This window comes from Zingiber officinale, chromosome 6A (genome assembly GCF_018446385.1).
Source record: "Zingiber officinale cultivar Zhangliang chromosome 6A, Zo_v1.1, whole genome shotgun sequence".
In the NCBI taxonomy this organism is placed as follows: Eukaryota; Viridiplantae; Streptophyta; class Magnoliopsida; order Zingiberales; family Zingiberaceae; genus Zingiber; species Zingiber officinale.
The window spans coordinates 105,702,398-105,719,096 of NC_055997.1; the positions used below are offsets into that span (position 1 = coordinate 105,702,398).

Genomic DNA, 16,699 nt, shown 5'->3' on the forward strand with positions numbered 1-16,699 from the left:
TAGCTTACTGTTTAAAAACTAATTCCATTCTCCTCTATGCTGAATTAATTTCCAAAAGGATTACCATAAAAGGGGAAAAAACAGTTTAAACATTGCATTTTGTCTGCCCATTTGCCATTAATGTTAAATAGCATGGTGATCCTACTACTCAAGCAGCGATTCCAACCGGTTCGCCCGTCTTCAACCTGGAAGAACCATAGAGCGTCTCTTCGAAGCGGATGATCTCGTTCTTCGACCCGTACGCGACCTGAGTCCGCTCGTCGAGGTTCTCGATCACTTTGTCGAGCACCGACCTCGTCCCGTCGCTGCTGTACCCTCCAGCTTTCTCGACCAGGAACCCCAACGGAGCCACCTCAAAGAGCAACCTCAGCTTCGCTTTCGAACTCTGAGACGTCACGTTGGTGAAAATCCCTTTTTCCTTCACAATGATCTACCATGCAGCACATGTCAACGAAAGCTCAGCGAATCCCCTGAAGAACAACCAACAGCATTCTCTGAATTTACCTGGTTAACATCCGGCACCATTCCTCCAGTGTACCGCAGCGTGTACTTCTCTCTCACGTAGTAGTTGATCAGCTGCAAGCACGACGATTCAATGGATCAGTTGGAACTTCTTATGGCCTCAGAAAAGTTAGGAACCTTATCGTATGCAGGGTTGTCGAATGTAGCCCTGAGGTTTCCCGGAGAGAATATCTTCCCTTCGCCGATCGTCGTTGTGTCTTTAACATGCTGCCACTTTCCTGCACAGACAAGGTAAATGATCTCGTTCGTAGAGGAAAACGCACGGAGAGAGAGAGAGAGAGAGTAGATACACCTTCATCGAGGAGGAGGAACTCGTGGGTTCCAGGGCAATCTTTGAGAGCCACGATGTAGGTGGTGCGAGGTCCGTAGATGCCCATGGCCGCCGCCACCTGATCTCTCCCCGTCACGCCCGTGAGCTTATCGCCGGGCCATACGCCGAATATGGTGCCCACCGTGAAGTTCGTGTCGACGATACTCGATCCGTCGAGTGGATCGAATGCCACGCTGAAACCACCTGCACGGGTGCTTCAGATGGTTAATTGTTTTTCGAATCTGTTTTCGATCTCCAGAAACAACAGCTTTCCTCCACCTTCAACTGGTCCGCCCATGTCCTGCAACTCGGGGACTTCCTCCGAGCAGGCGTACTTGCAGACATGGGAATATTGCAGAGCCTACATTGAGGAGGAGATCAAATCAAATCAACTGACTGCGGTGCGAAGAAGGAAAAGAAGCATCGGAAGAAACGGGAGCTTGCCTCGAAGAGAAGGTTATTAGCTAGCAAATCGACGGCGAGCTGCTCGTCGCCGAAGGAGTTGACGCAGGCAGTCCCGCCGCAGGATGCGGTCCTCACTTTGAAGGAGATGGTCCTCAGAGCCTCTCCCATGGAGGTCAGTAGCCTGATCAAATTCTTGTCCGGCGTTGCCTTGGTCAGAAACTCCTCCTGCAAGTAAGTAGTTCACGGTTAACTAATTAGGGCTACGATGAATCGATGATGACGATTTTAGTCGAAGCATTACCAGGCTGTCTCCGATCTCGCACTTGGCGGCGAGGGACGAACCGCCTCCTCCCCTGGATGGAGCTCTGGAAGCGGGCCTGGTCGGCGCCGTGAGCCTAACAGGTTCTCCGAGAAACGAGCTGGACTTGAGCCCCTGCAACAAGAACACCACAGACCTGATTGCCAACAGCGTCGATCGGTCCGAGAGATGATCGTTTAGGAGAAACTCACGGGGGGTCTGTGGGAGCGCGGAAGGGAAGGGGCAGAGGACGGCACCGCCAAGCGCGATTGGGAGAAGACGGCATGAGAAATCGCCCCGCGAGCTGCACATGTTGCCTCCATTGGGGTTGGCCTGCTGTGGCTGAGGCAATGAGCTAGAGTCTGGCGATATGCGTTGGTGGGATATCAAGCGTGTTTGGTTGGCTGACGAGGAGGGAGAGAGAAGGGGGGGAAAAGGATAAGCGATCTGTGGTGAGGTAAATGCTCATCGTTCCAAGCGGTGTGTGGCTGCGGGCGGCAACAGCTTGAGGCGTCCCCCGGCGCAAGCTAGCTACGTCTGCCTGTCCATATGTCCACGCGCCAGGGATGTGAGCCCCCCTCCGAGGGAAAAACTGACGATAAAAAGATTTTCGAAGACACTAATTGGTTAGTGGATATGTGGTGGGGGTAAATGACTTATTTCATTTCATTTAATAAGTTATTTAAATCTGGTATATGTGGAACGAATATAAATAAAAAATGAATTTTTAGTAAGCTAAATATCAAACTTACTAAGTAACATTTGATTCACTTGATTGCTTTCTTATTGCAAAACATTCAATATAAAAAATAAATGAGGACACAAAGAAGATGAATAAATGAACAAGTTGCGGTGTATCAGAAGAAAAAGAAAGACCGAATGTCTGTAATTATTAAGATGCGGATAGCTCAATGCTGCGCATCATGTTCTTAAACTCGGAGAAGTTCACCCGTCCATCGAAGTCGCGATCGACGGCCGAGATCATGCGGTGCACGCCGTCGATGCTGCGCCCCTCAAACAGCCCTAGCTTCTGGAGCACCGCCTGCAGCTCCGCCGCTGATATGAAACCGTCCCCGTTCTGGTCGAACACGCCGAATGCCTCCCTCATGTCGCTCTCCACCTGCTCCGCCTCCTCGATGCCGCCGTCGCCGCCGACGAGGGCGTCCCCCACCGCGCGGTGGAAGGCCTCGAAGTCCTCGAAGTCAAGGCCGGCGCGGCCGGGGCGGACGTAGGCGGCCACGGTCGAGGCGAGCTCTTCGTGATCGACGGCCAGGCCCAGGCGCTCGAGCGCGAGGCGGAGCTCGGCGACGGTTATTTCGCCATCGCCGTTGCGGTCGAAGAGATCGAAGACGCGGCGGAGGCGGATGGAGTTCAAGCTCGGGGACTGGAGGCGGAAGGAGGGCGAGACGGCAGCGAGGGCCAGCGTAGGCGCGATCGCCGGTGGCTGCGACGAGTTTGCCATTGCCTTCAGATCGATCGCAATCGGATAGCCAACAAAAAGAAGCAGCAACGTTCTTGATATGCGTCGTAGACGTACGAAGCTCTTGACGTGAAACGGGAAGAAGCCCGCACGTAACGCACGATGATTACGGTGCGGGTATTTGAATTCTTTGACTGCGAGTTGTTGATTCTTGGTTTTGTTTATTATTGCCACCTTGGTTTTGTTTATTATTATTATTATTATTATTATTATTATTATTATTTGAAAAATGCAACGCAGATTTTACAAATAAAGACTTTTTTATAACTTCAGTAGATACTGACTAAGTGTTACAAAGCATTAACTATTTATAACTTTAGTAGATACTGACTAACTGTTACAAAGTATTTAGAGTAAGTTTAAAATTTAAAATTTTATACTCTGTAAAATTTATTAGCGGCTAAATGTAAAAACTACCCGTAATTATTACATTATGTTTAGTGTATCTTTATAATTTAGAGTTTAAGATTTAAATTTTAGGATATCTAAATATTTTTTTTAATAAAATTTAAATAATTTTGATTAAATTAGTAAATAATATTTTAATATAATAATATTTAGATATTCTAAATCCTAAATTCACACTAAATATGTTGTAGCAACTACTAGGTAACTTCTACACGTTGTAATTGTTATCGCGGAATTTCTACACATTAACAGTAACTACTATGTAGCTTTTTCACATTATAAATCTTAAATTTTAAACTCACCTAGACGTAGCAACTATTTGATTACTTTTGCACGGTATAATTTTAAATCTTAAATTTAATAACTATCGAGTAACTTCTACACCATTAAAAGGATGGAATAAATTATGAGATGGACTCCCATTTATTTATTTATTTTTGGAAAAAAGTCTATATTTCTCCCAATTTGGGGGATCGGCTTTGACAGTTTGACGGGTTATAATTTCCTTCAAAATTTATCATTTACTACTACTGAATTATTGGGTTCAAAATCCAATACCATTTCAATATGGAAAATATTGGGGAGGATAGTTTCAAATATAAGAGGGAAAATCCTCTATCTTCGGGATTAAAAGATACCTAAATTATAAACAAAATAAAGAGAGGAAAATAACAGATAGAGAAGCTTGGAGATGACCAAATGCCTCTACTCAAGGTATGCTATCGCCCAAAGGAGATGGCTGAAGGATAACATATCAGGGGTTGAACTACTATCAGAAATGACGTTTATAGTTAAATAGGGATTAAACTACTTGTCACTTGTACCAAGCTTTCGACCTAGATTTCAATACATGTTTCAGTTTATATCAATAGCTCAACTCAATCTCTGAGATCGAACTTCATATAGACTTATAAGGGGTAATTAAGTAGAGCGAATGAAGAATATCCGAACAAATTCATCTGACAAAAATGAAATTTCAGTCGATTCAAGAATTCATCTGACTTTGTTTACTGAATGCAAGTGTTCAAAAATAAAATATTTATGTTCTATCTAATTGATTGGATGATCATCACTCAACTGTAGTTTTTTTTTCAATTAATTGTTAAAGAGTAGTTAGTTACAGGATTACACAATAACTAAATTTGTCTAAGTGACCAAAATAGACTAATTGTAGAGACAGTCATAATTAGCTGCTGCAAGCAATTAATTAATCATTTTTAGTCAAGCGAACAAAATAGAGCAATCCAAACCTTGATTATAGAATACTTAGAACTAAGGGTATGCAATCTAAATAAATTATTCGTTCTCCATTATCTTAGCTATTCATTTCATATAGAGAGGAAAGCTACATCTTATCATACTAAGTATTAAAGGGTAGCTTGGCTCACAAAGTTTCTATCGGTACCGATCTCAAGGAAGAGTCGTATTATATTAGATTTATTTCACGCAGTCATATCTGAATTACATTTTATAAAATATTATTTTCGTAACTCAAATTCGTGACCCAAAATCATATGATAACAACTTAATTATTACGCTAAGACTGTCTTCTCACCTCTGGATTAAGTATTTACATATAAAAAAATTGTTCCATTGAGTGGCTTTAAAAAGCAATAGTAATAAATTGACTAAAAATGATACATCTGATGAATTTCTATATGTAACGATCGAATTAATTTTTGACTAAAATTTAAACAGAAAAGTAAAGCCATTTCAATGAAACCCAAGCTCAACAGATTTAGCAACTTATCTAGAAGGAATCAAGTATTGAAACACTGATAAACTCTTAGAGGCGCATACACGCATCAACTAACCCACTGCAAATTTTTATACGGTGCGAATTAAACATCAAATTGTAGCAAATGTTAACATTATTATTATTATTATTATTATTATTATAAAGCGAACTTACCTGCGACTCCTCGCATATTATGTATCTGCGGGCTCCTCGTTCAGATCGAAGCACCGCTCGCCGCCGGGGCTCATCGTTCTCCACTTCCCCGCGCCCTCATCTTTCTCCGCTCTCTCCCTCCGATCCCCGCTGCTCTCCGCCGCTCCCGGATGCTCGAAGTCCTCCGGCACGAACTCCGGCTGCCACCTCGGCGGCCCCCCTTCGCCCCGCCCCTTGGGCCTGGCCACTCCGTGATCCGCCGCTCCCGCCCTCGCCCCCAAGTGCCTCGCCGCCTCCCGGATCCGCCGCAGGATGGCGAAGAACTCCTCCACCTCCTCGTCCGTGGGGTCCTCCTCGCCGCGCCGCCGCGTCCGCTGTTCCTCGTCCGCGGCGGTGCCGCCGCTCTCTCGCTTCCTGGGGTTCGGATCCATCCCCATCAAAACCGCCTCAGCTTGTCGCCTTCCCTGATATTGAAGAAGCAGGCGGCCAAGGCAGAAAGAAAGAGTCGCGCCGTAACGCCACTGCCATTCCTCACCCACTTCGATACCTCGTATTTGTGGGAATTTCTAACGTCGGTTTGACGCAGCGTGACGCACGGCGCACGACGTCACAAACGGCGCGTGTCGCCAGCACGACTCTCGGGTCAGGCCGTTTCATGTCGACGTCATGGGTCCGAAGCATTGGCAGGTGAACCGAACGATTACCATTTCGATATAAAATGGCACGTGGGTTGCACGTGATCAGAGTGAATTGTTCGCATACGCTGCGCCTTAATCTTAAAAACATTATTATTTTTTATTTAAAATGAATTATTTAAAAGGGGAATACCAATTCTTCATATTAAAGCACGCTTCGAACCGGGCACGACATGCTTTTTCGGGCCGAACAAAGTATAGTATAAATTTAGTTGAACTAAACGCCGTCGTGCAAGTCAAGACATTCTTGGTCATCAGCTATGGCCGGTGCACCCGTGCCATCATCATTGTTGGTTTGGCATGACATCATTGTTATTCTTTGGTAAAATTTATATCTAAATTGTTTTTCCCACCCCTCTGACAGCCCACCCCCCTCTATCTCCCTTGTTAAATGACTTTTTTGTCCCTTCCTTTAAAATAACAAGCTATTTTATTTTTTTCCAATTTTATTTACTTTCTTTAGTTTACCGTTTATTTTTTTCAATTTTATTTACTTCCTTAGTTTTATTTTTTAAAATAAATTTTATTTATTATTTTTTTCATCATTTTTTAAATTTTTTATCCATATTTTACTTTCAAATTTTTTATAAATAATAACTCCTAAAATTTATTATTAAAAAAACAAAGATTATAAGATATCAAATCCTCTATCTCAATATCACCTGTCCCGGTGTCCCACTCATTACCCCAGCCCATCATCGGTGGCACCGTCGGCGGCCTTCGATCACCACCCCGATTAAAACTATATCCTAGGGGGAAGGTGAATACGGTCACCATCGACACGATCAATCTCGAAATTCGGCCGGATTTGAATAAACTTTCCTTTGTCGGCGATATAAGTCCCTGCTTAAATTCAGCCGAATTTTGACGTCGATCGCCCTGATAGCGACCCCCGGGGGTTCACCTTCCCCTAGGGTATAGTTCTGGTCGGGGCGACGACTAGAGGCCGCCGGTAGTGGGCTTGAGGCGACGAATATGATAGGAGGACAGAGAAAATTGGGGACAAAAGATCCAATCTCATATTATGAATATAAAAAAAGTATGATTTTTTTATCGAGAAAATACTTAAAAAAATGATATAAAGGTAAATAATATGATGGGACTGGGAAGGGAGTGTGTGTGAAAATCTACAATTAAAAAATAAATAAAAGATTATAAATATATAATAAAAAAATTAAAAAAAATTAAAATTATAAAAAAAACTGATTAAAAAAAATAAAAATTAATAAAATAAAACAAAACAAAATAAAACGTGGAGGTGGGAAAAACACTGTCACTCAATAAATAATAAAAAAATTATTAAAAAATAAAACTGATAAAAACTAAAATTAGTTAAAAAAACAAAACTTAAAAAAGTCAAATAAAAGAAACGTGAAGGAGAGGAATAAGGAAAATGATAGAATGGTAAATATTATTGAGTTTTATGATGGGCCCGGGGAGGGGAGGGTGTTAGCGGGGGTGGGAAAAGCAGCTCTCAATTTATATCTAATACCTAATCAGAAATAAAATTTTATATACAATTTTCATTAATAAAAATTTCTATTTTCACTCTGGGATACTAATTTACTTAATTACTCTTGATATTTTTAAGTATAAAAAATCTAAAAATAAATAAAATTCTTCTTAAATTTAGAACATTAAACTATAATCTATTATATTTTCTATCAAATTGAACACGACTCTTTTTCTATCTCAATTGGATATAAAATATATTAAATTTTCTTTAAATGATGCTTAATTGGATGAAAAATATACTAGATTTTCTTTAAATAATGTTGAATTTAAAAGGAATTATATTAAGTAGGAAAAAAAGTCATGTTCAATTTGATAGAAAATATACTCTAGTTTAAAGTGTTGAATTTAACCGAAATTATACCTATTTTTGAATTTTGTGTACTTAAAAAATATAAGAGGTAATTTTGATAGAAAATATATTTGATTCTAGTTTAAAGTGTTAAATTTAAGAGGAATTATACTTATTTTTTGACTTTTTTACTTTAAAAAATCTGAAGGGCAATTAGATAATAATATTTGTATAAAGGAATTAAAGCAAATAAAATATTACATGAGAGAATAGAAATAAATTTTTTTGGACATGAAAATTACATGCAAAATTAATATTATGATTAGAAAATTTTCTCTCATTTATGATTGTCCTTTTAACATGGGCTTAGCTCACCATGTTAAAAATGTTATAAAAATAACAAAATTTAAATAGTAAAAAAGGGGGAAAATTTTAAAAAAGGGAAATTTAAAAAGAGATTAAAAGTTATAAAATTTTATTAATTAAAAATTTTATATTTACGTTTGCATGATTATAATATTAGTTTTTCACTTTAATATAATATAAATAATTTAATATAACATGTATACTATTTTTTAATATATACTAATGTGATCGTGCACACGCTGCGTGCGTAATATAATAATATATAAATTATTTAGGTCTTTGAAAATTCAAATTATTTGGATTTTCTAGGAAAATTCGTCAGACCCGCAATAAACTAATAATGCAAGGGTGACGCTAGAGAATCCCAGCAATAAACTACTATAACGGGCTTCCCTGTGCAAAAAATTATTTTAATTTAATATTATACTTATCTTAATAAAAGAAACTAAGAAAAATATAATTTTTAACATCGTCGGCATAAAATATTTATAGAAGTTTCTTTGATCATAGTGTTGTCAATTCTAAGATATGGGACTAAAGAGAACATATTTTTTGTATATAAAACAATCAGAGAAAATTAATGATGAGAAAAATTCATAATAATATGTCGTAACTGAGTCTCGAACTCTAGATCACTGATTGTTTCGCTTGTGAAATTACTAATAAACCTTGGAATTATTTTAGTATGTAGAAAAAAGGATAGTAACGTAAATTCATTTTAGACTTCACCAAAATTAGTTAGTAAAGAGGGGAGATTTTTAATAAAATAGTAATATATATATATATATATATATATATATATATATATATATATATATATATATATATATATATATTAAAGCTAAAGTAAAGAAATATTTATGTCAGGAATCTAAATGTGCCCTCTCACATGGGTTGTTTAAGGATTAGATTAAAATTTTAATTGTTTTAATACTCATTTTTGTCTCTCAAATATTTTATAAGTAGATTAAAAGTATCTAGGGGCGGATGCACCCCAGTTTAATGCCTCTTCCAACATATGTCATGTGTCTAGATTGAAAAGGAATCCTTTTGATTTGTTTTAGTTATTTTTTAGATTAGTACAATAATACCTTTGAGCTAGTACACCCGTCCTAATTTTATAATTGCTCTAGCTGCTACCAAAACCTTGATCTACTTTATTGTAGGGCTACATGCATTAGTATATAGAATTTTCACATCTCACCTTAGCCTCCCACCGCTCATCAAATTACACACCTATACAATAAGAAAAAAAATGTCATTTCAGAATAATCATGTTGCACCTGCTGTTGCTGTTGGAGACTCCAACAATAGTTACTTGTACTCTGACTAGAATTCATGTGACAAGTATCTAGGATTGATGAGACCAAAATATTTTAGGAGAGATGGATAGTTACAATAAAAAAAATAATTAAATGAGACTAAAATTTTTGTTTTTGCTGTTTGTATGCGAGTTATTGTGAATATTATCACATGCAAATGAACAACAATCTTTAGGCCGAATGAAATTTACTTAAAGGCTATTGGCTACATTTGCTAATTCCTAACACCAACCTTTAGGCCGAAAGAAATTTAATAGATTATAGACTAATCATCACATGCCATGAACAATAATCTTCATGTTTACAGAACCATGAAAATATTTGTTTCATACTAAGCAAAATGAACAATATTGATTTTGTCCTAAAGTTAAAATGACATGTTTAATAGATGACTATGATGTTGACTGAGCGAAGATTTTTAACTAGTAAGAGCGATAAGAAAAGACTATGAATATTAGTAGAAAAAAGGGGATCCTTCTTTCCTACGCACAACAAAGAGAGTAGACAAACGTCAATACCCAAAACTAGAGCAAAGGTCATTGGCGAAGGGTTTCTGGACCTCAAGTCAGTAGCTAGCCGAGCGGATAGAAGAACAGTAGATACGTGCGCGTAATTGAGAATGTTAGCATCGCGTGAGCCTACCTTGCCAATGAAGAGGAACCCCTTTATATATCATCTCTCATAACCTCTATAATCATGAAGTGACAAAAAATGTCGGATGTCATTATTTGTCGAGTAAAGGAAGACGTACAGTCGGGGAGGTGTACAGTCATCGTCCAAAGAATCTTCAGTTACACATGTGCATCTTTTTATAAGTTACGTCATTAACAAGGCGAATGGTTGTTATTCTCTGATAGGCTGTTGTGATTCTCTGACAATAGTCTCCTCTAAAGATGTCCCCGTCAGATTTGTAGCCGACCGACTACATATTATAGTAGTAGATCGATTTATGAAGGAGATACTGAGTCTTGTAAGGACATTTGGCCTTTAAGGCTGCCTTAATATATGTTGTGTAATGCTGAAGGTCTAATTATAGAATAATGAAGAACCAAGTCCCCTAAGTCTGAACGGTTTTATGATCACAGACAGACCCTATGCAGGACTTGCTTCTGAAGAATGTGGAACTGAGCCAGGAGATACGTGACTGGTGCTTTCAGTCGATCGTCCTTATACCTGGAGACTTGTCCTGGAAGTGATATCCCGAGCTCTAGAAATCCAATTGGGGTTTGTTTGAGATTTACCTTGTATGTTTATTCTACAGAGATAAGAATACTGAGCCCTATAACTCTACTCAATTTTATAACCAGTCGTCCATATGCAGGAAGACGGGAGAATGAATAGTGATGGCTCATATATTTGACCGGTCATTATATCCACCGGCTATATACTAAGTCATGCTCTGAGAATGGAAAGTTGGGTCCCTGGGAAGGGGCTGAATATACTCCTGGACAACCTTGTGGCAGGTCGGTCCCCTTTTAAACCTGAGTGGCTCAGGAATGATCAATTATATGTTAAGTGTTTTGGCACAGGAGTGACACACTAGGCCCCTCGGGTCCGGCTAACTCATGGGCCGATCGTCTTTGGATAGAGGCCCTTAGCATTGGGTGAAGAGCTAAGCCCTGCGGGTTAGTGACACACTGGCCGTCACCTCTCTTTGACTTTGACAGCTACCTCACCTTGACTTTGATCACCACATCATACTTGGATCCGTTCATAACATCCCGTATTACTAGCTTCTCCTTCAAGTCTAGTCGAAGGAGACTTATGATTGACTAAGTAGATCCAAGTCCTGTACCTGCTCGACCAACCAGCTTATTGGCTTGGCCGAATGGACGTGTGTCCGTCCATCCCTTATGGTTATATTTAGTCATATTTTTTGAAGAACTATATGTCAGAGGGCTAATATATCCAGTAGTGTATCACTGATATGCGGGAAGGTATTTTTCAGCGTAATGATTCGACTGTTTCATCCATCATAAATGCATTTTTATGGGTGAATGTCATGTGTCCCACTAACACATTCTTTAAAACGACAGCTGACATATGCCTTTTTGTATGGAGCAATGACACTTCTCCCTTTGTAAATAACGGTTACGAATGAGCATGTTGTTTTGATCAAATGGTTGTGGTGGGGCTTTATCTCATGGCTCATGTTTAAATCCTAAGTGGCGCAGAGACAAGCCACTTTGTGCTACGTCTTCTTCGATCCTCTCTTTGGTGATTTCCTTCGGCAAACTTGTCATTCTCTCGATCTGAATCAGTAAGTTCTTTTTTAGACTCTTTGTTGCTTTTCTTACATTCTCTCATGGCCTAAGAATCTGTCGCTTCTTGGTACACTTTCACTCGCTTGGATTTCAACTGCAGTGATTGAGAAGTTCTTTGTCTTTCGTTTAAAATCCCTAAAAACTATCACATTCACCTTCTAACCCCTCATAATCACCCTCATCGCCCTCCTTCGGGCTGTGTTACATTCTTTAAAGATCAACTCAAAGCGGGTTTGTGTTTTCCAATCCCGCGTTTCCGTTCCGAGATAAGTCTTTACTTCAACATCACGCTCTCATAGTTTTCCCCGAATGCATTTCGCAGTATATGTGGGATGTTCATTTTGTTTCGCTTATATGACATTCCTTCAACTTATCATAATTTTCATTTGTTTTTATATCCCAAGAAATCAAAGTCGGGGTTTTTTGTTTCAATCTTGCCCTAAGGCAATGTTCTTCAAAGAACTGCCCTCTTCCAATAAAGGATGAAAATTTTGTTTCTTTTTTATTGAATTTCTCGAGCCTGCTACATGGCTAACCGAATGGCGGTCCGCCCTTCCCCCACTTCCCGACCTTGGGAATTTTAAGCTTAACTCGACCTTCATCTCCTACTCGAAGAAGTTGGGTGGTGTTCAAATCAAGGCTCCCAAGATGTTGCGCGAGGGCCTACTTTATGTGTTCGGACTAAGTCCTATTCAAGCGAAACTTCCTTGCTCCTTTGGTAAGTCTTATCAATCTTCCCATTAGGTTGGCACTAACTAAAGTCTTTCTTGTTTCAGGCAGTGAACACTTTCTTTGAGGCTATGGCTGCCGAGCGTATCTAGCTCGAAGAAAATGAGTTACTCCGACAAGAGCAAATACTATTAGCCAAGTGAGCTCAATAGCCGACCGACCCCTCTACGGAGAGTCCGGTAGTCAGGCTGCTGAATTCGGTGATACGACCGCATAGGAATAATTGATGGTTGCCCCTCTCCCCACTTCTAAAGATTCTCCATCCGACGAAGTGGAGGGGCCATTGAAGAGGAGGCGCAAGAGGCGCCAGCTTATTCCCTCTACCCTAGTTCCTCTGGGTCAATCGTCCCCCATCATGGTACCTTCACCTCATCTTACGTCTGTCTGGGAAGAAACCCTGGTGCAATCTTTCAAACGGACTCTGTCCGCTCGTCCCTCGGTATCCGCTCTCCCTTCAAGCAGTCAAATCCAGGAGGCCACCTCTCAGTCGGTCAGCTCTCTAGTTACCACTTTGCATTTTCATACCGCTCTTCTTGTTATCCCTCTCGTTGACGCTCTGCTTGCTCCAACTCCCAGCATCGAGCCAAAGAGGCTTTACCACTTCTCCACCGCTTACGATATATCATCCTCCTAGGCCATAGCATCCCCCTCAGCTCCCCCATCGCTTAGTGGTCGAATGTTATTGAGAGGTCAGTTAATGGAGGCCTAGGAGCTAGTTATGAGTCAGCTGGACGAACCCCACCCGGTAGTGATGGCGGATGAGTACTCCTACGATTTAACCATCGTATGTCCTAACTTGTTGTTTATCTTTCATTTCGAACACCTAACACATTTGGCAATGTTTGTTATGTAAAGTGTGACAACTTTTTTTTAGCTTTAATCACTTAGTATAGTTGTTGTCATACCAACCAATTTTCCTTGAGTATAAATTAGTTTTTGTTTAGTCTTTTTGACTTGACTTGGACGAGTGAGAGATGTTAGTGGAAAGAAGTGCATGGTGTAGTTATTATGATAACTACACCTTGTAGTTTGATAATTGCAGAAGAAGTTGTTATCATGCATGATCATGTCCGAAAGTCAATGAGATAGAAAGCTAGGGATGTGGATGTTCCGTTGACCGCTTGTAGACTTCGCTCTGCCCTGCAAAATAGATGACGTCAATGCCGAGCTAGGGAAGGGGTCTTCGGCGTTGGCCCTCCGACGCTCAAGTCAGCCACTGGCGATGAAGTAGAAGGCCGAGTAACAAGAACAAAGACTATAGCGTAAACAATGTATCGCGTATCTCCGTCGATGTTTGGATCCCCTTTATATAAAGCTCCTATAGCGTGCCCCTGACACAATACCTTAACAACTCGAGCATATCTCTGATGTGACAGTGGAAGCTTCCGTCGTACGTGTTGGGATTGTAAGGTTGCAAACATAGTCCCACATTGAAAATACATAGGAAAGATCATGAGTTTATAAGAGAAAAGATATCTTCATTGGCATGAGGCCTTTTGGGTAGATTCTAAGAGCAAAATCATGAGGACTTAGGCCCAAAATGGACAATATCATGCAATTATGGAGATGTTTAAATTTTTTTTGATCCTACAATTGGTATCAGAACTCGGACTGCTAGAAGGTTTAACCGCCAATTGTGCACAAGAGCTATGGTCTGATTGAGCTATGTGCGTATAATATTGACCTCGGACAAAGAAAGTGGGGGCTCCTATGTTCGGATCAAGAGAATCAGACACCAGACAGGAAGTCCTAGTTGCAGCTAGGCAAGGAAGTCCTAGTAGGTCGGGTAGACCGAGGGGCAGGAAGTCCTAGTTGTGACTAGGAAAGGAAGTCCTGGTAGATCGGGTGAACCGAGGGGTAGGAAGTCCTAGTTGCGGCTAGGCAAGGAAGTCCTAGTAGGTCAGGTGGACCGAGGGGCAGGAAGACCTGGTGGGTCGAGGATCGGACGTGGGAAGCCCGTGGTCCTTTGTTTGAGGGGAGAATTGTTGGGGTTGCAAGGTTGCAAATATAGTCCCACATTGAAAATACATGGGAAAGATCATAAGTTTATAAGAGAAAAGATATCTTCATTGGCATGAGGCCTTTTAGATAGAGTCCAAGAGCAAAACCATAAGGCTTAGGTCCAAAGTGGACAATATCATTGTTGAGATATCTAAATTCTTTTCGATCCTACAATTTGTTGGATCATGAAAATCAATAGAGGAGGGGGGGGGGGTGAATATCGATCGAAAATGTTTAAGCAAGTACGCATCGGAAAGATGAAAACACAATGCTAACATGAACCGTTTTACTTGGTTCGGAGCTTTGGTCGACTCCTACTTCAAGGCCCGTACTTGTTGAGTGCTTTCGTTGGGTAATAACTAATAATTCACAAAGTTATTACAAAAACTAAGTATAGGAATTATTAGAAAGAAATACTGACAACACTGAAAAGAAAAACTTGAGTCGCTTGTTGTCGGTGTAGCTTCGCAGTGTCGCAGGAGCACAACACGACAGAGCAAGCGTTGGAAGATCTTGTTGTGAGTTATTCTTTGCTCCAAAGCTCACCCTCCTTATAGAGGATGCTCCGGGCGCCCGGATCCTTTCCGGGCGCCTGGAGTGTGACGTAGCTCAGTCAACCATGAAACTTCACGTGGAGAAGCACGATGAGGATAACTTTTACATTTCGAGCTCCCGGATTGCTTCCGGGTCCTCAAACCTCTGTTTTCCAGCAGCTTCAACTCCCTACAAGAAAACATTAGCCCGAAGCACAAATGCAAATTATATATGCTGCAAAATAAAGTGTTAGCACAATTTTTATAATTAAACAGGAGTATTAATTAGATTCCATCTCATCGAGATCGGATTCTAGTCAAGATCTCAACTTAGAGTTCCAAAATGGTTCTAAGTTGGATCAACGCCTAAGTTCCCTTCCCGCGAACGCGTCCTCATAGTCGGCCCGTCGACCTAGCAGGGCTTCTTCTTCACACTTGGTCAAAGTGTTAGATTACAATAAAACTAACTTAACCTACTTTGTCATTCATCAAAACTTGAGTTAGACCGTTTAGTGCTAACCGCACAAACAATCTCCCCCTTTTTGATGTAATGACAACCTGAGTTAAGTTAGTGAAAAAAATATGCAAGTAAAACAAGCAATTATAAGGTTATTTTAAGTTAGTCTTGTTTTATTTGTGGTATTTTGTTGTTTAACTAACTTAAACCATTTAACACTCCTCCTTTGACATTCATAAAAAACAACATAGAAAAAAATAAGGAAGTAATGCAATCGAGAAATTGAATTAAAATCAGATTGACTTGGGGGAGTCTAAATTAGAAAACATTGAAATTTTTTCAAAAACTAGTTTTCAAAAATAGGTTTATCAAATTAGATTTGCAAAAATAAGTCAGATTTTTTTAAACAAATTTAAAATATTTTTTAAAAACTAATTTCAAAATATTTTTAACTAAGGGAAAATAAGTATGAGAGCAATTTATCCTCCCCTGAACCACATAATTTTAAAATGAAACTTTTGAAAATATTTACAAGAAAAATATTTAAAGTAAGATTTTCAAAGTATAAATTTTTTTTAAAATTGAGGTAGGATTTTAGAAAAGTAATCTAAGAAATTTAAATCAACTTTATGAGATAATTTTTTAAGAAAAAAATTTGATTCTCTCTCTAAATTTGATATTCTCTTGAATTTATTACTCTCCTTTAAGTTAACACTAAGGTTTGGGTTAAACTTCAAAGCCTTAACATATTTTTCTACCTAAGTGTTAGTAACACTTATGTTTATCGAGTATATTATTTACATAAGTATTTTTATATACTTGGTATAATTGTTTGATAAAAAATAAGATTATTAAAATTAATCAATAATAAATTATTCTCAATAATAAGTAATAAGTAATTTGTTACAAACTTAATAATAGTTAATCATTATCAATAATTTATTGATTAACTTTTATTTACTTGACTTATCTGATTAAATTTCGTATTAATTTACTTAATATCAATGGATTAAAAATAATAGTTATAATTTATATTTTATTTTTCATTTACTTAATCTTTAAGTTTTGATTAAGTAACTTAAGTTACGTTTAATTAGGATTAGCTAAATGTAAAATTAGTATTAATTTATTAAGATTCAATTTAAATCATATATATTAATGATAAATTATGATTTAATTACAGTGAAGTTAAGATTTTGATTAACGTTAAAATT

The 16,699-nt window shown here is 39.0% G+C and overlaps 3 protein-coding genes across 3 annotated transcripts; all 3 read right to left on the reverse strand.

Moving 5' to 3' along the window:
• Positions 1 to 40: 40 nt before the first annotated feature.
• LOC121997253 (sedoheptulose-1,7-bisphosphatase, chloroplastic-like) lies at positions 41 to 1,990 on the reverse strand. Its single transcript, XM_042551576.1, has 8 exons — positions 1,748 to 1,990; positions 1,539 to 1,670; positions 1,277 to 1,462; positions 1,112 to 1,193; positions 815 to 1,036; positions 640 to 740; positions 505 to 576; positions 41 to 430 (listed from the first exon to the last, which is right to left on the reverse strand). The coding sequence occupies exons 1-8, from the start codon at positions 1,856 to 1,858 to the stop codon at positions 149 to 151; spliced, it is 1,188 nt and encodes a 395-aa protein (XP_042407510.1). The 5' UTR covers positions 1,859 to 1,990; the 3' UTR covers positions 41 to 148.
• A 373-nt stretch (positions 1,991 to 2,363) lies between these two features.
• Positions 2,364 to 3,193, reverse strand: LOC121994279 (probable calcium-binding protein CML32). The gene has a single exon (XM_042548371.1). It carries the CDS (start codon positions 2,995 to 2,997, stop codon positions 2,428 to 2,430), a length of 570 nt encoding a protein of 189 aa, XP_042404305.1. The 5' UTR covers positions 2,998 to 3,193; the 3' UTR covers positions 2,364 to 2,427.
• A 1,919-nt stretch (positions 3,194 to 5,112) lies between these two features.
• LOC121995113 lies at positions 5,113 to 6,786 on the reverse strand. Its single transcript, XM_042548940.1, has 2 exons — positions 6,672 to 6,786; positions 5,113 to 5,852 (listed from the first exon to the last, which is right to left on the reverse strand). Exons 1-2 carry the CDS (start codon positions 6,784 to 6,786, stop codon positions 5,353 to 5,355), a joined length of 615 nt encoding a protein of 204 aa, XP_042404874.1. The 3' UTR covers positions 5,113 to 5,352.
• Between the last annotated feature and the right edge of the window lie 9,913 nt (positions 6,787 to 16,699).